General features: G+C 41.2%; 1 protein-coding gene across 2 annotated transcripts in view; it reads right to left on the bottom strand.

Annotated features, from left to right (window-relative positions):
- Positions 1-5,681: 5,681 nt before the first annotated feature.
- The window catches only part of MICU2 (mitochondrial calcium uptake 2), a 58,220-nt gene continuing 42,547 nt past the window's right edge, over positions 5,682-21,354 (bottom strand). For both annotated transcript variants that reach the window (XM_043477840.1, XM_043477839.1), the window contains 8 exons: positions 21,009-21,056; positions 19,844-19,926; positions 14,140-14,205; positions 12,661-12,758; positions 11,114-11,285; positions 8,343-8,451; positions 7,746-7,903; positions 5,682-6,293 (listed from right to left, as the gene is read on the bottom strand). In XM_043477840.1, coding sequence (XP_043333775.1) covers positions 6,192-6,293; positions 7,746-7,903; positions 8,343-8,451; positions 11,114-11,285; positions 12,661-12,758; positions 14,140-14,205; positions 19,844-19,926; positions 21,009-21,056 — 836 coding nt within the window. In that variant the 3' untranslated portion in view covers positions 5,682-6,191. The remainder of the gene's footprint in view (positions 6,294-7,745; positions 7,904-8,342; positions 8,452-11,113; positions 11,286-12,660; positions 12,759-14,139; positions 14,206-19,843; positions 19,927-21,008; positions 21,057-21,354) is intronic.

The following is a 21,354-nucleotide window of genomic DNA, read 5'->3' as shown; positions in this document are numbered from 1 at the left end:
CAAAGTATTGCTGCTTCAGCATCAGTCCTTCCAATGAATACTCAGAACTGATTTCCTTTAGGATTGACTGGTTTGATCTCCTTGCTGTCCAAGGGGCTCTCAAGAGTCTTCTCCACCACCACAGTTCAAAAGCATCAATTCTTTGGTGCTCAGCTTTCTTTATGATCCAACTCTCACATCCATACATGACTACCTCTCACCAATAACAGATCCCAAAAGACAACAAAGTAGTATTTTCAGTGCAGATAGAAAGTAATATCCCTCAATTTTATAGCCGGAGAAATGGTCACTTACAGGCAAAGTGAAAAGGCAAACGGTGGAATGGGAGAAAGATTTACATATCATATACATAAGGGATTGCTATGCAGAAAGTGTAAAGAACACCTACAACCCAACAACAACAAAACCCAACAACTCTGTTTAAAAATGAGCAAAGGATTTAAATAGACATTTCCCCAAAAAGACATGTAAATGACCAATAACCACATGAAAAGATGCTCAACCTCACTGATTAAAGTGCAGTGAAAATGTTTAGTTGCTCAGTCATGTCTGACTCATGGACTGTAGCCTGCCAGGCTCCTCTGTCCATGGGATTCTCCAGGCAGGAATACTGGAGTGGATTGCCATTCCCTTCTCCAGGGAATCTTCCCAACCCAGAGACTGAACACCAGGTCTCCCACATTGCAGGCAGATTCTTTACAATCTGAGCCACCAGGAAATACAAGTCAAAACTACAATGAGAACACATCACCCCCATTAGGATGGCTACTACAAAATAAGAACAACCACAAAGCAGAAAATGACAAGTTTTGAGGATATGGAGAAATTTGGAACTCATGTTTTTCTGGTAGGAATAGAGAATGGTGTGACTGCTGTGGAAAATTACGGCAGTTCCCCCCCCCCCCCCCCCCCCCCGCCAAATTAACCATAGCATTATCACATGATCCAGTAATTCTACTTCTGGTACATACCCAAAAGGAATGAAAGCAGGAACTCACAGGTATTTGTACATCCATGTTCACTGGAGCATAATTCCCAGTTGTCAAAAGGAAGCAATCCAAGTGTCCATTGTCAGATAATGGATAAGCATAATGTGATGTGTATATGCAGTGCAATATTCAGCCTTAAGAAGGAAGGAAATCTTGTCACAGTTTACAAGATGGATGAATCTTAAAGACACTAAGTAAAATAAGCCAATCATAAAAGACAAATACAAAGACATCATAAAATACAAATCATAAAAGTCTTGTTCCTTGACCCTGGAACAAGAGGGTTAATCCATATGTAAGTTACAGTCATCCTTTCATATCCAGGGCTTCCCCAATGGCTCAGTGGTGAAGCATCTGCGGGCAATGCAGGAGACACAGAAGATGAGACTTTAATCTCTGGGTTGGGAAAATTCCCTGGAGGAGAAAATGGCAACCACTCCAGTATTCTTGCCTGGAGAATCCCATGGACAGAGGAGCCTGGAGGCTCCTGTAGAGCCTCCTGTAGACCCCTGGAGGGCTACAGTCCACGGGGTTGCAGAGTTGGATGCGATTGAGTAAACTAAGCATTACTTCATATCCAAGGGTCCTCTGCATCTGAGGATTGAACCAACCATGGACTGTAATACTGTTAAGATTTACAGTTGACAAATATCCATATATAATTGTGGACATGTGCAATTCACAGCTGTTGTTGGGAGGGTCAACTGTACTGTACAACTACACTTCTAAGAGGTGTGCAGAGTAGTCAGATTTGTAGAGACAGAGGATAGAACGATGGTTACCAGGTGGTTGTGAGAGGGCAGGTGAGCAGAGCGGCTGGGAGCTGTTTCAGGTAACAGAGCCCTCATCTGTGGCTGGAGGCCCACTTCCTTGGTTCACTGTCCTGTGGGTTCACCATGGCTGGTGAGTCCTGGGCCTGCATTGTCCCTCCTGCTTCCTGTCTGCTCTCCCTTCCCCTCCACGCTCAGGCATGGCCTTCCATAATCCATCTTCACATTTGTTCCTTCCTTTATTCACTCTCTGCACCAGGCTCTGTGGTGAGCCTGGGGAACAACCTCTTGGCTCACGTGCAGCTTTTGTTCTTTCTCTTATTCTGTTTGCCTCTATCCTGGGGTTGCAGGAAACCTGAGAAAATCAGATACATCTGTGCAAACCATTACAGTATTTAGTAAGTCTCTTGGGGGAGGTCCTTTGCGGCTATACAAATATCCTGCTTCTCTGAAGTTTCTGCCACTAATTGGAGCATCCATCAGTGGACCTTGGCTGTACCAGGCCGTTTTCTTTGCTGCATAGTTGACTAATGATCTGTTTGTTGACTAATGAGATGCAGCCAAGAAGGGAGTTCAGAGGTTTAGCTGTCACGGTGGGATGACAGAGTCCTGACTCTGATGACTGCAGGAGTTTCTGGTTTGGTTAGATCTGCGTTTAGACGTCTGGAATCTGTCCCCAGAAAATGTCCTGGCCATTGGTTCTAGGATCAGTCCAGGCACGTGTTACTGATTGCATTTAAACTGGGAAAGCTTGGGCTTTGGCAGCTGTCACTGGGAACACTGATTGACTCCCCACCAGAAAAGAGCAGGTTTTTAGGAAAAATTACACAGCTGTACAGTCTCCATGGCTGTGATCTGTGACTGCTTTGGATTGAGAACTGACAAATTTCTGCCCAACAAAGGCAAAATGGACACACCATTCCAGGCGGGAGAGGGGCACATGCCAAGCTCTTGAGAGTATGTGTGTGGGGTCAGCATTTGAGACTGCCCTGGAGGTCATGCAATCTATGTTAAACCCCCATGTAATACACTCACGGCCTCTCCTCTGTAGGATTATCTAAAGACAGTTTCCCCAGTCTGCTGATGCCAAAAGCTCAGCTTTTCTGTATACTGGTGCCAAATGGAATCTCAGAGTTTTGGATGAAATAGAAAAGAAGGGCTTTATTGCTTTGCCAAACAGAGGGCCACAGCAGGCTCCTGCCGTCAAAACCATATGTCCCAACTTGGAGAAGAGAGCGAGAGGTCTTATGGCGGTTTTTCTAAGAGGGCATGATCAGCTTGTGGACTGTCTTCTGATGGATCAGCCTTCAAGTCCAGGTGGTCTGGGGTCTACGTGAGCAGCATACCATGGTTATGGTATGAAACCCGGAGTGGGTTTCAGTAGATGCAGAATAGCTCAAAGATGCTGTCGTATGTCTCCGTTCATGGGGAAATAGGACCTTGCCTCAAGGCGGCTCTTGACTTTCTGCCTGGTTTCTGCATCCCCTCCCTTCCCTAATGAACAACTGCTTGAATCTGCCCCTTGAACTCAGGAAAGGGCATGGAAGCTGAATGAAGGCTCCTTGATTACAGCAGTAAATAAAGGGGTGGGAGACACAAAGGCCTTGTGCCAAGGAGCCCCGCATTCAACTATAAACTTTCTGAAGGCGGGACTAGGTTTCTTTTGCTTCCAAGTGAGCCCAGCACATAGCAGGCACAGAAGAGGCACTGAATCGAATACCTGAATGATAAGTAACCTGGAATTAGTGGTGTCCATGGAGACGAAGTTTCTATCCTTGGGTGGGGAAGATCCAGTGGAGGAAGGTACAGCAACCCTCTCTAGGATTCTTGCCTGGGAAATCCCATGGACAGAGCCTGGCGGGATACAGTCCTCAGGGTCGCGAAGAGTCAGTCAGACACAGCTGAAGTGACTGAGCACGCACGCACGCTTTCCCGTCTTCTCAAGCTTCTTGTAACTCTGATCACAGAAGCAGTCCTGTATAGCACAGACTGCTATATACAGCAGTGACAGTCTTAGTGTTATTAGAATAGTTAAAGCTTGTTTATATTATGACATGAAGAAACATGTGCAGACCAGCCTAAGGATTGAACCATGAAACACTAGGAAGGATAGACTGACTTAGGCAGAGTGGGAAAAAGATGGGTTGTGGTGTCAGTGATTGTGGATTCCAGCCCCAGCTTCCTCACTTGTTAGCTGAGTAATACTATGGGACTTCTCTAAGTTCCCTGGGACTCAAGTTTCTTCTGTCTCTCATGGTGGGAGGGTTAGATGACATTTTATATACATAGGTGTATGGACAGGTATAAATGTAGTATATGTAAAAATGTGTAGTACGTACTTGTATGTATACATGAACTTACAGCTACCTGTGTGCATATAATCTAGTGTGAATATTATCTAAGTTTCTCTTGTGTGTCTATAGTTCCTGGCATATGGTCACTTTATCAGTCAGGAGCCACTTTAAATATTTCAACAGAGAAAACATAATACAAGGTCACACATAAACAGGTGTTAGTCAAACAGCCAGAGGAACTGAGGTCCCAGGGCAAGCACTTTAGGAAGAGCTCCCTCCCTGAGGCAGGGTGTTAGGTTCCAGAAGCTTGAAGGCAAGGCCCGGACTGCCCAGGGAGGGGCACCAGCCGGCAGTGCTGGCTCGCAGGAGGACTCAAGGAGCTGGTTCTGGGAGTACGAGGACATTCACAACAGCCAGAACAGCGGAAGATTGGTACCGAGGGCTGCCACGGTGCTGGCTGGGGTCTGGGGACTCTGGCAGGACAGTGGCAGATGGAGCAGGGCCTGCCCAGCATCACAAGGCAGTGTGTGTGTGTGTGGTGGGGAGCTGGAACAGAGACAACAGCTTAGCAACTAGCAAAATCACGGAACTTAATCGGGTGCATTCATGATGGTAAGCGCTGTTGGAACTCCATGGTGCAATTGAGCACAACTGATTTATCCACTTCCATGGTGTGGCACGTTCAAGCTACTTCCAGATTTGCATATTTGAAATGATGCTGCAATGAAAATTCCTTCAATTCTGTCTGGACTGAAAAATGTTGTCATTGGGGAGAGCTTATATGATATTTTATAAACCATAAAGGACTTATTTATGAACACTGTTTCTCCCAAAACTGAATGTCTAAATATATGTAAATCTAGACATCATAAACAGTGCTGCTCCCATTTCATCCTCTTGGAAAGAAAGCATGCCCACAGGAGGACCAGTGTCTGGGAGAGGGCACGGGACAGAGCAGGCTCGGCCGAGGTTTGGTCCTGATGCTGCTGAGGACATAACCCACCCAACTACGTGTTACCTGGAGATTTTGCAAATTAACTTCCTTCATCACTGGACACAACCACAGACTGCAAGTGAACGGTTACCATGGTAGCACCTGTGTTCATTTCCCTAGGAGCTGCTAAATGTTTAACTAAGGTATGTCTGCACAGAGCCTCCTACCTTGCTCCTTCAACAAGTCAGTCATTTTTGAAATGTTCTGTGATTTTCTGGGTATTTCTGTTCTGTTAAAGATCATGCTTGGTGCGCAAGGAAGATAAAGTATTTTGGAAAAGCGAGAGTGCCATCTTGTGGAGCATCCGCGCTGCAGTGCTTTTAATTTAAAGAAGCAGGGGTATTTACATTAAAAAAAAAACCACGTAGTTTTAAACAGCACATATAAAACAAAATGGGGCTTCTCAGGTGGCGTGAGTGGTAAAGAACCCTCCTGCCAATGCAGGAAACCTAAGAGATGCAGCCTCAATCCCTGGGTTGGGAAGATCCCCTGAAGAAGGAAATATCAGCCCACCCTGGTATTCTTGCCTGGAGAATCCCATGGACAGAGGAACCTGGTGGGATTACAGTCCATGGGGTCGCGAAGAGTCAGACACGACTTAGTGACTGACCAACCAACCAACAACATAAAATGGACCTCAGTAATTTTTTTTATCTTTATAAATACTTTATAGTTGCCAGGTGGAATACTGAAATTTACATATTACTTTGAAGACAACTAATTTACAGCTCACTGAAATAAATATACAAGAAGTCTCAGACATAAGGGACAGGTAGGAAACCTGAAATGCTGTCACTTAATCTACCTCCAGGAGCTTTGGGGCTCGCAGGTTGATCTGACCTTGAGTCAGCTTAGACACTGTGCATGACCAGGTTGTCCATCTTACCAAAGTCAAAGCATTCTTTAATTCTAGGCCTTCTGACAGATGCCAACATGTCTTTTCGTTAAAGAATACTTTTTTCGTCTTACGAAGTTCTGCAATGAAATCTTACTAAGAAATGACTGAATCAGAAAGCAATACAAGGCATCTTTATATTACAAACAAAATCAATGAAGACTTAGGAGGATAAACATCTAGCATTCTAAGAAATCCCCAATTCTGACTGCTCAGAGCGATAGGATTCTCACACTCTCTTTTTTTCTATTAAAGATCTTTTCCTGCTTGTTTCCAGACTTCTTTCACTCCTTTAATGCTTTCTTTCTTCACACATTTCCAGTATTCTTGTATGCCGAGCTGCTGTGGCACCTGTCAACGAAAACGAAAACTCAGGGTCAGTGTCTGCAACCTTTAGCCGCATCGTTTCCATGTACTTGTGGTGCCTGTTCCCCACCCACCTCCAGAAAGGTCTGTAAGTGATGACACAGAAAATGCCTGCAGCACAGGTTGAAAGCCAAAGGGAAAAGGTGAGATGTGAAGTGAGGCAAGGGTGGCCTCAGGGGAACCAGAGAATGGAGTTTCCTCCCCAAGGGAACAGTGACTGTATGTTGATTTTAAAATGAAATTATTTCATAATGTTTTCTTTTCATAATATTTTATAATGTTTCTGTTTTTCTGGTGAACTTCATTTAGCTATGTGGAATAAAAATGATAAAGCTAAAACTTTGACTTAACCTTGACTAAAACCAAAAAAGAAAGAAACCGCAGGTCACCATATACTTGATGAGAAGCCTTAGGAAGAAATAACTCACACAAGTACTTTGTGGTTACTATTTATCTCAGTTAAATGAGAAAGCAAAGGTTAGAAAACACTTGGCTCCTTGTGCCCACAGAGCGCAGCACTGCTGGAGACCCACCACTGGAAGCAGCAGTTGGTTTCAGATTATATTTATGGCCTTTTCTGCTCACTGACTTGAAGCTCTTCTCTTCAGTATGTTTTTGAGAAATGGCAAAGACGCTGCAGGGTATGTTACATGTTAACTGGAAAGGCTGGTTTAATTTCTATGAGTATGATTATTAACTGTGAGGTGCTGCCTGTAAATCACTAGTAGAAATCATATCTGTTCATTTTCTATAAATAATGTTTGTAGCAGGAAGATCAATGCTCTTCTCAGTTGTAAACGAGTAGCACTGTTGAGGTAAGCTCACCACGGTCTCTCCTATTCTCAATCCTGCCTCCTCTGCACTAATGCCCACTTACCCCTGGACGCTTGTCTTCAACTTGCCGATGTTTCTACCTGCTTTCACAAGTGTTCCTAGCAGATTCAAATATAAACAAAATTCTAAGTTTGATCTGTCCCTCAGTTATAGACTAATATGTGAATCTGAGTGAATCATGTTAATAGTGGACATTTACTTCAAGTGTTTCAGTCACTACCTTAAGTATTATAATAATTCTCTCCAGTAGATTGTATTGGTTCCTTGTTGTACAGATGAGGAATCTGAGGGTCAGAAAAATTAAGCAGCTTTGCAAGATCTGCTAGTTAATACACGGTAGGGCTAGAGCTTGGTCTTGGTATCTAACTACAACATCCAAATTAAAATCTGGAATCGTGGTTCCTGATTCAGATTTTTTTAAAAAGAAAAAAAAAATGGTGGATCCCATCTGTAGGAGATACTTTTGTTGTAATTACTGCTTATAATCTCTTTAAAAATGTTGAAAACTCCCATTTAAGACTATACATTAGATCAAATTCTAGGTTTAGTTCCATTCATTTAACTACATATAAACATGCAATTTAAAGACTCAAAATCTGTTACCCATAAACCTCGATGCATCCTGTTTTTTAACACCCCAAGAAACTCTTCATGACTCAGACACTCATCACCATCTAAATCAAAGATCTTGAAGACGGTGTCCAGAATGTTGTTGGACAGCTCCTGTCCTGTTGCTACTTTGACTGCTCTCTTGAACTCCGCTGAAGGGAGAAAATATAAAAACTCATCAACTGCATAATATAGTCTAAGTCTAAATTTTTATTATTTGAGAAGTAAAAACAGCTCTATATATTTATCACTTGGGAAGTAAAACAACACAAATACTCATCAAGAATGTGTTCAAATAATAAATCTGGCTGAGAAATGTCAGCAGGCTATTTTAATCTAATCAGTGTTTTGAATATACATTTAAATACTTCCTTCTCCATCTCAGGGAGAAAAATAAGAAAGTAAAAGCAAAATTAACTGTTAAAAAATTGTTTGGCAAATGACTGTAAATCTAGAATAACCACACTGGATTAACTGAAAGGCCAATCAATTGTTTTTCTGTTAAGTGGTCCCTGGACTGCTATCAATCAGTTAAAGAACAGGGTGACAGTGTTCATACATAGTAAAAATTAAGTGAGTCACATAACTTACCTAATCTGACAGGACGATGAGCTAAACTAAACATCTGCATGGCAATAGCGAAGTCTTCCAGGTGGGTTGCAAAATGACAAAATGACTTGAACTCTTCCAAACTAATGCTCTAAAAGAACAACAGTGAATTTTTATTACAACTTTGTAAATTTATTCAACAATGTTATGAATATAACCATGAGTCCTCTTTTCTATCATGAAGTCTATGAATGTACACTTTCGAAGTCTGGGATGGACCCAACTGAGCACAAATGTGTGGATTTTAGAGATTAGGAGGAACCCTCAGAGATTAAGTGCAGGGCCCTGGATGTGCCTGTGCAGACTGAACATGGTGTGAACATTTGAGTGCAAGGCTGGGGGCGTGTGTCACAGGCCCGCTGTCTCCCCTCAAAGGTCCTGAGTGAATTAAACACTCTGCACATCTATGTTCATTGGGTACTTGTGGATTTCTCATGTCCCTGCTGTGCTCTGCTCCAGTGTCTGAGGGGCTGCCAGGTGACCTGATGCTGAAGGGCAATTCTCCGTGGGTCTTCCGAGCTTCTCACATCTCGTAGACAGAGGCCCAACCACTGTTCTACTCCAGGGTCTTTCCAGGATATCTGCACAGTGAACAGCCTGCAGCAGACAGAGCTGTCTCCCTCAGAGCAGGGGCAACCGCACCTACTGTCCCTTATGAAGGATCCAGGCTCCTCGGCTGTGGCGCAAACCCACCTCGTGGGCCCTGGGAGACAGACGTGGTGCCTGGGCGGCCTCCACACTACAGATAATAACCTTCTCTGGCTCTGACCTGGCAGGTTTGGGTCTTCTGTTGGCACCCAGGAAGTGACATAGGCTAACTTGCAAAGAGACACAATCTCAGCCCCATTAGTAATTAACACACTGATATCTGAGATCCCATTTTCTACATTAAATACGGTAGAATGTCAGCCCCTTCCGCGGTCTTGATTTTTAAAGATCTCATTATAAAAATTAAAGAAATTGGTCTATTACTTGTGATGCCAGTAATTCCCCCATTTTGTTAATTTTTCCTTTTGATTTTGATAATTTGGGGGGGAGTGAGGAAGGCAACAGATTTCTATATTTTATGCAGTAATTTAATCAATTTCAACAGGAGGCTTTTGGGTTTTACTTAGTACATATACCCACTCTCAGAGATTGTTTCCAAGTTTTCTTCCATACTTACTCAGTTTTCTCTTTAACTTTAGTTCTTTGATTCACCTCAAGGTTTATTTCTGAGTCATGAGTGAGGCAGAGGTCACCTTCATTTTCTCCCTCAGATACCCAGTGAATTACCCCAGTTCCATTTATTCAGTTTTTTTATGCAACCAATTTATAATCTGAGTTTACACATACTAAATTTCTGTATTTGTATCTATCTCTATTTTCTGTTCAACTGATTTGTCAAATTCATTGTCAGTCACACTGTTTTAGTTCTGATGTTTGGTGCTGTATTTTAATAGCTCAGCTTTCTTTTTTAAATTTTTTTAAATTTTTAAAAATTTTTTAATTTTTAATTTTTTTTGATTTTTAAAATTTTTTAATTTTAAATTTTTTTAATTAAAAAAAATTTTTTTTTAGAGCAGTTTTGGGTTCACAGCAAAATTACAGGGAAGGTGCAGAGGTTTCTCTGTCCCTTAGCCCCCTGAGCAGTGTCACACAGACTTGTGGCTTGTCTGGCTCCCTCCCAAGAATCCGAGACTGTTTTATGGATGTTGGTTGGTGGTCATGGTACCTGGTGCTCCCCTGAGCCCTGCGCACTCAGGACCACACAGCTCTGCCTCCCTTCAGTTACTAGGCCTTCAGGCCATCAGTCCAGCCAGTAGCTCAGTGTGACATCTCCAGGCCTAAACATTTATTTGCTGGAACATGGTTCACTCCTTTCTTTTCTGGACGGTTTCTGGCAGATGGTGGTACTCCTTGGGGGCAGAGCCTTGGAGAGTCTGGTCCCCGAGCAAGGATGTGGGCAGTTCTCCTACCCTCAGCCCACTACAGACGAGCAGCATGACTGAGGAGATCGCTCTCCTGTGTCAGCTGTGGGGTGTCCAAGGCTGATGTGTTGGTGCAGCAAACCAAGGCCGTGCAGATTGACCTGACACTACTTAGGGGTTATTTAAGGCACAACTGCCATGTCCATAATACTAAGAGGTTCTGTTCAAAAGGAGGGGATGTCTCTACTGTTAGATGAGTTATTTCTATCCAAGTTTTAAAGGTTTTTCTATATATTTCTTGTTAAATATATTTCTAATTGTTATATATCTCTATTGTAATTACAAATGAGACCTTCATTATATTTCATTATATTTTCCCTCATCACAGAGATAGCTTTAAAATAATTATATAAAAACACATCCCCATGTCAAAAAATTTTTTTTTGGAACAATAAAGTGAAAAAAAAAAAAAATCCCTTGAGGGTCCCTGGTGATCCAGTAGCTAAGATTCCATGTTCCCATTGCAGGGGGCCTGGGTTTGACCCCTGGTCTGGGAACTAAGTTCCACATGCTGCAACTAAAGATTCCATATGCAGCAACTAAGACCTGGCACAGCCAAATAAATAAATAAAAATAAATATTAAAAAAAAATCACTTGAAATCTTACCACTGTTCATTAATCATTACTAGCAGTTTAGCAATCATCATTTCATGCATCATATAATTACGTAACAGAGAGCTGCTCAGTCTTGATTAATTTGGAAGCTACTTTACTGAATTCTATCAATATGTCTGACTTAGCATTTCATCTTCATCACAAGCACTATAAAAAGGCACACCAACCTCTCCTGCTGACAGCTTCTCTCTCACATTTTTCCAATAAACATCTTTATTTTCAGTGTTAGTGAAAAAAAGGAGCCACTCTGCAAAGTCTTCTTTTCTCATGAAACTCAAACCTTTAGAGAACTGAAGGAACTCCATTTCTTGGACTTCCGCCTGTAAGTTTTCCATAAACCTAAATGTTGGAATACGAGATGGACGTCAGGATTTGTGGCTTCACCTTAGTGCTGTAACTAAGCGTGCGCCCACTCAGGAGCGTGGGCACCCTGAGCAGTATCCCATGAGTTTCAATATACGGCAGGTCTCCAACCGTTTGTTCATCAGATCACACTTAGCAAACTGTCAAATTCAGCACTGGAACCCAGGTTTGTCTAAATCACAGATACTTTTTCAAAATACAATACTGTTTCTTTAAATGAGAACACTAATATCTACACTAATACCGTAATTAGCTACCACAACAGTGTCTCTTGGTGTCACCTTCCTTGTCTTTCCTGGAGATGTACAAGCTGTATGTCTTTATGAAACAGTATCCTTCATCAGACAGGCTGTCAGGAGGAGGCCGAGACAAAGGGCAGAAAAGGCGACATCTTTCTAAGGAAGATGTTTTATAGAAACATCACAGTCCTATAGAAACAAAACTAAAAGCTCCACACTCACATCGAAAGAGCTTCTTGTGGAATTTCTAGGATTAATTTGGGCAGTTAAAAAATTATATGTTTATAATATATTACACATATATATAACATAATATATGGGAGCTATTTTCTGTTATTACTTTACAACTTATGAAAAATTTTAAAGGCTTGAATTTTAAAGATTACTGAATTCTAGCTCAGTATACCCATAATTTTAACTTTAGGGTACCCTACTCCATCCAACAGACAAGTTCCTGAAAAACTGCATTTAAAGCATTCTCTGTTTATTGCATCTTTTAAAAAACTGCATAATGGTATAACAAATTTCACAGGGCCCACTACTTACAGAAACTCTAATTCAAAAAGTTTAAAGAATTCTAAGTGAAATTATTCCCTTTAAACAATCACCAAGCCCAATGATTTTATCTCCTAACCGTGTCTTGTCTCTCACAGGATCCCTCCTTTGCTGTTACCCCTGTCCTGCCAGAGTAAGCCCATCTGACCAGCACCTTCCATGGGCCCCCTTCAGGGCCTCCCTCATGGGCCTAACTCAAGCCCTAGGCCCCAGGGCCTCCGCCCTCACCTCCACCCTTCCCTTTTATTTCTCCCAGATGTAGCCTCTCTGATTCCTGCGCAAGGCACATGTTCTCATGTCTCCATGTCCTTCCTTGCCGTTCTCTGTCCTTCAGTCCCTCTCTGCGCAAACCATTTCTATCTGGTTAACTGACGTATTTTGAGCATAGTAACTTTAGTTTACACTTCATAGGTTCTGCTCTCAGAGATACTATAGAGACCCACACACAGTATCTGGTCTTATGGTATGCAGTTCTGGGACATAAATACATGTACTCAGTTGTTTCTTTACTTCTAAGCTATAAAATTCCCCTAAATGAACATAAATATTTGCATTACCTTCGAAATTCTTTGTAATGAAGTTTCCTTTCTCCTCTTTTTCCAAAGAAACGTATCTGAAGTGTTGTGTCAATTTCAGGTTCTTGCACTGTTTGTTCCTATAAAAAATGATAGAATTTGAAGTAAATTATAACCAAGAACATAAATGGATCCTGGGACCTGGACAATTCCTAGGACAATACCTACAAAAGATTTCTGTAACAACAATAACAACAAAGTGAATGAAACAGATGCAACCCTTCTGTCCCTCACTCCACATAACACTGTTCTGTATCACCTGTGCTCAAGAGGAGGTGAACACCCATGGCTAAACATTGAGGACTCAGGAGGTCTCTGCAGAGAACAAACTCTGGATCAGGCCAACAGAGCTTAGAGCAGTATTAGTTATTTCAAAACGTGCCCCCTGGGCACTTGCTAATGAAGCAGGACTGAGAGAATTAAAGCAGGGAAGTCTGGAACCTTTTGCGGAATGCTAGAAATCTGAAAAAACACTAGCTTTTCCTAATTACAAGGTCCCCAGGTGAGGAGTCCATTCAAGACAGTGAGAAGCAGGTTCAGAGACTCTTCCTCCTTCACAGTGTCAATAAAACAAACAAAAAAAATAAAAAATCAGAACGGCTGAAAAGATGATCAGGAGCAACTAAGCAACAAAGGGGGTACACATTTAAACCAAATCATCTGAAAAAGAACAGCTAGAGAAAGACAGGCTGGATACAGGTGTTCCCCAATCCTGCCCCCATCGCCCAGAATCAGTGGCAGGCAGGTGACTGTTGTGTGGGAGTGGGAGAACACATGAGAACCTGGCCTATAGAGGGGCAGGCAGCTGGCGTGGGTGGGCCAGCTCCCGTGACTTCACATCTTCGGGCATCATTCAGCTGAGGGATAGTCGGGACCCAGAGAGAAAAATATGCTTGGAGGGTAGATGGGGCTGTGGTCCAGGGCCTTAAATGGGAACCCAGGAGAGCGAGTGCACTGAGTCCTCTAGTGAGCACTGCAGGACAGGGGTCACAACCCCACACCTGCAGCTCAGAGCCAGAAAGGTAACTGGGTTCAGACAGGGTGGGCACAAGGACAAGTTCACCAACGCTCCGCCAGGCAGAGAGTTGGTCAGCCAGCCAAGCCCCGGGCCTGTCTTCCAGCCCAGGGTGTGCTGTCCCCATGGCAGAGATCACACGATGCGGGTCGCTAGGTGTCCTTCCCCAGGGTTGGCCCAGGGGAAGTGGCGGCAGGTGTTGAGAAGAGCCTGAAGTGGGGACATAGACCAGGGTCACTAGAGGAGGGTTCTGCCCTGCACACGTACTCTCGGTGACTCTTCTGAGCTCTGGATCATGTGAATATGGCAAATCTATTTAAAATACTTAAAAAAATCAAGTTACTGGTAATTTTCCCAACTATCTGGGAATCCTTATTTGAAAAAATGGGATGGAGAAGCTACTCTAACAACATCTGCTTGGAAATACTCAATTTATTTTCAAATACCTGGCATTCCGTTTCATCGGTTATTGCTGTCTTCAAGTCATCCTGTTTACTTATGATCTTCTGCAGCTAGGAAGAGGGCAAATAGGAATTCAGGTGCAGGTCTACTGGATTTTTAAAAACAACCTAAAAGACACATACTAAGTTTCTATTATAAAATGTATACTAGTTATTTGTTAAATAATAAATTATTTTTGCCTTATGACTCCTAATAGTTTTTCTCAAGAAACAAAGATGAAAATGGATATGCAAGTATTAATATTATTATGTTTATTACAATTTGGATCATCTTTTTTTCCTAAGAAAGCTGGCTCACTTAATAAATATACAGTCTAAAAGCGTCATGTTAAGGTATAAAAACACGATTATCCTCATCTCCATGAGAATTTTTATTCTCTTCCTATCTCCTCTGTCTTTTCTCTATCTCCTCTCTTCTTTTTCTATCTCTGATGCTTCATGGACACATTTCAAGTACCCAGCTCTTAAAAAAGCTATTCATATCCTATAAATGTTCTTCCCTTTTCTCTTAATGCATTTATAAAGCATTAAAACTATTTAAGGGCCTACATCTTTCTACTAATTATAAAACTATCAATTATTACCTTCAGACTGAATACATTTTAAAAAAACCTACCTACCTTTCAGAATCATTTGTACCAATCCTCACATGGAAAGCAAATTAAAAAAAAAGAAGTTTTTTTTTTTGGTTTAATTAAATGTAGACAAAATCTCATACTATGGATCCAAATCAATTAGGAGACAAACCTTTGCCCATTTTTCCCTAGGCTATTTCTTTGTTAGTAGTTTGAAAAATGCTGCCACTAAATTGCAAATTATCACAAATGCAGCTGCTTCTATGAGATTTGTTTTAGGCATATGGTGTATCTCTAGTTCTCTAAAGCCCTTAAACTTTGCAACATTCTCCCCCCGCCCCCCACTTATTTCAGGGAATAAAGCTGAAAAACTTTTGTTTTATCCTTTGTTTTTAAATTGACAACTGACATACTGCCAAGTTCAATACCCAAACACTTCTTGCTTTGTTTCCCACACCTCCTGAGGTTTTCACTATGGCCTCCCTGATAGCTCAGTTGGTAAAGAATCCACCTGCAAGGCAGGAGACCCCGTTTCGATTTCTGGGTTGGGAAGATCCCCTGGAGAAGGGATAGGCTACCCACTCCAGTATTCTTGGGCTTCCCTTGTGGCTCTGCTGGTAAAGAATCTTCCTGCAATGTGGGAGACCTGGGTTCGATCCCTGGGTTGGGAACATCCCCTGGAGAAGGGAAAGGCTACCCACTCCAGTATTCTGGCCTGGGGAATCCCATGGACTGTATAGTCTGTGGGGTAACAAAGAGTCAGACACAACTGAACAACTTTCACTTTAACTTTTTCATGGAGAATTTCAGACACAGCAGAGACTCCTGTAACAACCCAACATACATGCATTATGCAGCCTCCACAGTTAGCTGCATCCAGTCATTCCTGGTCCAGATGCACTTCTCCTACCCACTCCCTGCCCCACCCACCCCACTCCTTGCCCTACCCACATCCTGAAGATACTCTCTTACGAGCTTTCCCAGAAGCTTCTGGTTTCAGTTTTCATGTTTACATGTGTATCTCAAATAAATTTTTGTGTATGGTGTGAGGGAGGGGTTGTGGCTAATTTTTCCATGTATATATCCTATCCATTTGTTCTACTGTCATCTGTTGAAAAGACTTTGCTTTTCCCATTAACTGATCTGGTGTCTTTACTAAAAATCAAGGGATCATGTACGTGTGGACTCTATCCTCCACTGTCAACCTGTCCATCCTTTGGGCAATGTCATAGTGTCAGTGTCACTGTAGCTCTGAAGCATCTTAAAGTCAAGTGGAGACAGTCATCGGATTTGTTCTTGATGTGGGTCATGACTGCAGAGGACTAGGTGCTGCTCAAACGACTGTTCTAAGTGCTGCAACACAGTGGTCACGGACAGAGTGTCCCTGTTCTCACTGAGCTTAAGTTCTAATGGGCCAGAGGTAACCAACAAGCAAACGAACAAACAGGAGAATTTCAGACAGTGTCAAGTGCTGTGACCAGAAAAATGAAGTAGGGTAACAGGACTCAGAAATAGTGGGCAGGGGCTTCTGTTAAGACTGACTACTTCTGGAGAGTTCTCTGTGAGGACATGACATCTGGGTGGAGCTCTAAGTAACTAGCTATGAAAGGAATGGGGCAAGGCCCTCTAGGCAGAGGAACAGTTTCTGGTAGAAACAGAGGTGCTTTGTTAGACAAAGCACTTGTCTTTTTTTTTGTACTTTTTTTTTTAACATTAGTGGTGAAAAAAGCCAGGAGGACACATTCAAACACACATTCTGAATGTCTAAGAAAATACAGTTAAAATGACCAACTTAATACTGATCCATATTTTCAATTTCAGGCTGAAAATGAAGAAAAGTGTAACACATAGGTCAATTTAACTTATTTTTGCTTTCAGGATGGATCATGAGAATTTAAATTCTAGAATACGAACACTATTCTAGAATCAAGAAGATTGAATTCCACTGAATGTCTTTGCATTTAATAATATCTTTAGCAGGAATATGTAGCATTCTAAAATGATAACCTCACTGCATTAAAAGCACAGCCCTTCCCACCAGTGTGGGAGAAATGTGAAGTCAGAGGACCACCATAAGGAGAAATTCACACTAGTAAACAGACTTGTCATCAACCTATTGTTTAAAGAAATTGCACTAAAATCCTGGCACTTATCCCAATAAGCAGATGCACCATCTATCAAGGCAAAAGACTAAATTGCTTTACTATTATCAGCTTTGATCACTAGTGGCGATCACCAGTTTGTTACTATCTGACAGAGTGGGTACTGGCTATACTGGCTTATACACAGAGTGGCTATTTTACTCACTCTTGGGATGAAGGTGTGAACAATACACCAACAAACACAGCCAGGAGATCAGGATGGTAGTAAGACAGGGGTGTACCACATCACACAAGTCATAAACTAAGATTTTATATTTTGGGACATTTTCACAAGACTTTATATGAATCTATTATTTTCCATCTGCTGTTCCAAGTCAGTCTGTTATATTTATGTTTAGGGTATTAAAGTAATTTTCATTACTTTTCTAGCACTTATGGTGGGAAGAGCAACAAGTAAAATTCACTGGAGAAACATTCAAGTAAGTTGGAAGAAGGAACAAACACACAAAATCCTGCCTTTTAAACTCTGCTTTACTGACCTGGAAAGAGTTGTTAGTTCTTTCAATAAAATATCAAGCAGAAGATGCTATATACCTAGGCTTCCTAATACAATGATCATGGAAATGAAATAATTATTCAAATAATTAATGTAAGCATGGTTTTTTCTCCTCTACACTGTTAAGTCAACAAACTATCATGCTCCATGGGTTATCAAGTTTAGTGTTTTATTCCTGAGATCAGCACAAAGAACCTTTTATGGGTTTAGAAGGTTGAGCTTTATAAACTGGAAAAAAACAAAAACAAAACCACCAGTGATGTATTCTAACATAATTCTTTTTCTTGTTTTCTCAATTCATGGAAATGCTAAGGATTTCCCAAACATCTAAGAAAAAAATGTAGTGTTCAGAAAGTGGTTCTGTAAATTTAGAGTGTTGAACTATTATGTTAAAAAAAGTACTTGGAAAAAAAAAGTACCTGAAAAGCTTTCAAGGTGAGTGTGCTCAAGATGAGATATGGTGACACAAGCAACTGGATGCTTCAAACAGGTGCAAACGGGATCCCTCAGGAAATCCCTGTGATAAGAGCCCATCCACAGGCTTCACAAATTTACTAAACTAATTGATTTTATGTGTAAGAAACTCTCAAAGATTAGAAACAAAGGATATAGCAAGAAAGATCTTAAGCAGGGAATGCACTGATAAATCAGTTGGGATCCTATAAAAATTAGGTTTACAAATATTTAACATCTTTAGAAACCATCTGGGAGAGGGTGTACAGTAGGTGAATAAAGTGAATGCCATGAACGTGTGAGTGAGCAGGCAGTGAAGCTGCAAGTGAATGGCTCAGTGTTTCAGTCACAAATGCAGGCAGTGTCAGTAGCTGCTCAGTTATTTTAAAAAGTCTATTAACTGGGGGAATTATTTGAAAAAATAAAGATACCAACATAACAGATACTTTAAGTAACATCCATTTTAGAACCAAAGCCTTTTCTTCAGAGTGAAGCCAATGATTGAAATTGTTATTATTCTTGTATAAAAGACAATTTATCATCTGCAGTTTTTAGTTTCATTTTCATTAAAGTGCAACAAAAATACAAAGAAAAACAGGTGAAATTAATATCTCAGAATTATGACTTTATCACATATTCCATATAAAAATCAAGGTACTTAACATTCCTTTCTTTTTTCTCAAAATCCAATGTGTATTTTACACTACAAGACATTCAGGTGATATATTCACAGGAAATACAGGCACACCTTATTTTATTGTGCTTTGTTGATTTTGTGTTTTTTTACAAATTGAAGATTTGTGGCAACCCTGCATTGTCAGATGATAGTTAGTATTTATTAACAATAAAATATGTTTAAGTTTAAGGCATGTGCATTGCTTTTATTGGAGATATAATGCTATTCCACACTTAATAGACCACAGTATAATTTCCACCTTCCCTAAAAAACTGAAACATTTGTGTGACTTGCTTTATTTTACTGAGATGGTCTGGCACCAAAACCCACAATTTCTCCAGGGTGTACCTGTACTTGATCTGCATTTAGGTTTCATAAAAAAGCAAATAAAAAGTAAATAAAGGTAAAAATTTAAAAGTAGATTCACATACTCAAGCTGTTTCAAACATACTTGAGATTCTGCCAATACCTGAAGTGAATGTCAGTTTTTCAGTGTAAGTTTTAAATGAACTAAAACTTAGAAACTCAGGTTTCTTAGTCACAGTTACTATTTCAAGGGTTTAACAGTCCCACATGCTACTGGCTACTTAACTGAATGGTGCAAGTACAGACTCCACTTTTATATATAATTTCAACAAGCTTTGTTCTCTCTCTTCCTAGTACATTGGAAGAAAAGCACAGACAAAAGAGCTGAGGTATTTTCTCCATAAAGTGCTCCTCTAGATGAAGAAAACTGAGCTCTGCCTGGCACACTCCCCACTGTTTACATGCACTGACGCACTTCTGAACGTTACTGCCAACTTCCTTGGAGTGGAGTGAGATTTACTGCTGCCATGTTACAGAGGTATGTCTTGAGAAACATCATTTAAGCATATTTTCAGCTTTTCAATTATGAGCCTGCACAAATTCCTAGAAAATTTGCACCAATTTATACCTACTGTGGCTTTTTCATCTTCCCTCATATTCTTCATGAAGGCTTCAAGTTTTATTTTTGTTACTCCATTCTTTTGGTGGGATGTAACAACAATTTTTTACTTATCTATGAAGCCCTTTCTGTTGTATTATCATTTGCTGAAATCATAAAAATAAAACTCTACAAAATGCAGGCACTTCAGCTCATTTCCCCTGCCAGAATCTTATCCCTGTCCTGTAACTGTTTCCTCAAGGCTGTATTACAGAAATTTTAGTATTTTTGAATGTATATATAATTTTTTGACACTTCATATGTTGGCAGTGGATATAATTTTCATCTTAATAGAAATGTAGAATTACCATGCAAGCCTTCAGGTGTTTCATGATAAACCAAAAATAACTAGAATCTACTTACCTTAAAAAATTCCTTTTTCTCAACCATCTCGTCACCATCTGCATCCAGCATTTTAAATGCAACATGAAACCCAGAATGGGGTTCTGCAAATGAAAAATGAATCATCATATAAATGTTGGTGTATGTGCTACTAAAGTGAGCACGTCATTACATACATGTTGGTGGAATGCAAGTATATGAAGACCTACAGGACCTCAAACTTGAAACAAGCCACCAGAAACAAACAAGCACCTAAAGTAAAGAACAATCCCTTCTCAGGATGGATGACAATTCTCAAAGGCTGGTACATGTCCATGGTGCGCTGTTCTGCTGTTAAGTGTTCTGCCCTTCCAAAGCAAAATCCAATAGAGAACTTCATTTATTTCTTCAGCTCTGCTAGAGGCTTTCCTATGTCCTTATAAACTTTGGCTATTTTCACACTGATTGTCATTTGTGCCATGTGCTCAGTACTGTCTGACTGTTTGCGACCCTGTGGACTGTAGCCCGCCAGGCTCCTCTGTCCATGGGATTCTAAAGGCTGGAGTAGGTTGCCATTTCCTCCTCCAGGGGATCTTACTAAGCCAGGATCAAACCCACATCTTGATTACTACTCTATTTCCCTTTCTCAAGAGTAGGGTTTTGCAAAAACTATTTTCAAATAACTTTAGACTTAGAGAAATACTGCAAAGCTGGTCCAGGGAGCTCTCAGGGGCCCTTCACGCAGCTTCCTCTAAAGTTAGCATCTTATGTAACCACAGGATATTTGTGAAAACTAAGAAATTCACGCTGGTGTGGCATTCTTAAACTAAACTACAGACTTTATTTGGATTTCATGTTTTTTTCTATTCTAGGATCAAACACAAGAAAGCCTGTTGCATTTAGCTGCTACATCCCCTTATCTCCTCTGAGCTCAGAAAGTTTCCTAATCTTTCCTTGATTTTCATGACGTTGGCACTTAGAGGAGAGTTACTGGTCAGGGATTCTGTAGAATGTCAGAGGAGGCATGTTTCATATTCCTACAAGAAGGCTGCATCTGACTCTGAGACAGCAGTGGGGGGATAACCTCCCAGCAGGTACAGAAACTGCAGCAGCAGCAACACCCTTAACGATAGAAAGGTGAATCCAAACCTCCTGCACCAGGAGAGAGGATTCACATGATCAATAAGCAAAACTGTGGGGCACTTACTGGTGAGAATCGTGAGCAGAAAGAGATACTCAGTGTAGGAGATCAGCCCTGAAAGGGAGAAAACACCAACATCAGATAATCAGCTTTAGATGGTTTCAATTCAGTTCAGTTGCTCAGTCGTGTCTGACTCTTTGCAACCCCATGAATCGCAGCATGCCAGGCCTCCCCGTCCAGCACCGACTCCTGGAGTTTACTCAAACTCATGTTCATTGAGTCGGTGATGCCATCCAGCCATCTCATCCTCTGTCATCCCCTTCTCCTCCTGCCCCCAATCCCTCCCAGCATCAGGGTCTTTTCCAATGAGTCAACTCTTCGCATGAGGTGGCCAAAGTATTGGAGTTTCAGC

This window comes from Cervus canadensis, chromosome 9, assembly GCF_019320065.1.
Source record: "Cervus canadensis isolate Bull #8, Minnesota chromosome 9, ASM1932006v1, whole genome shotgun sequence".
NCBI lineage: Eukaryota > Metazoa > Chordata > Mammalia > Artiodactyla > Cervidae > Cervus > Cervus canadensis.
This window is presented reverse-complemented; position numbering and strand designations above follow the sequence as displayed.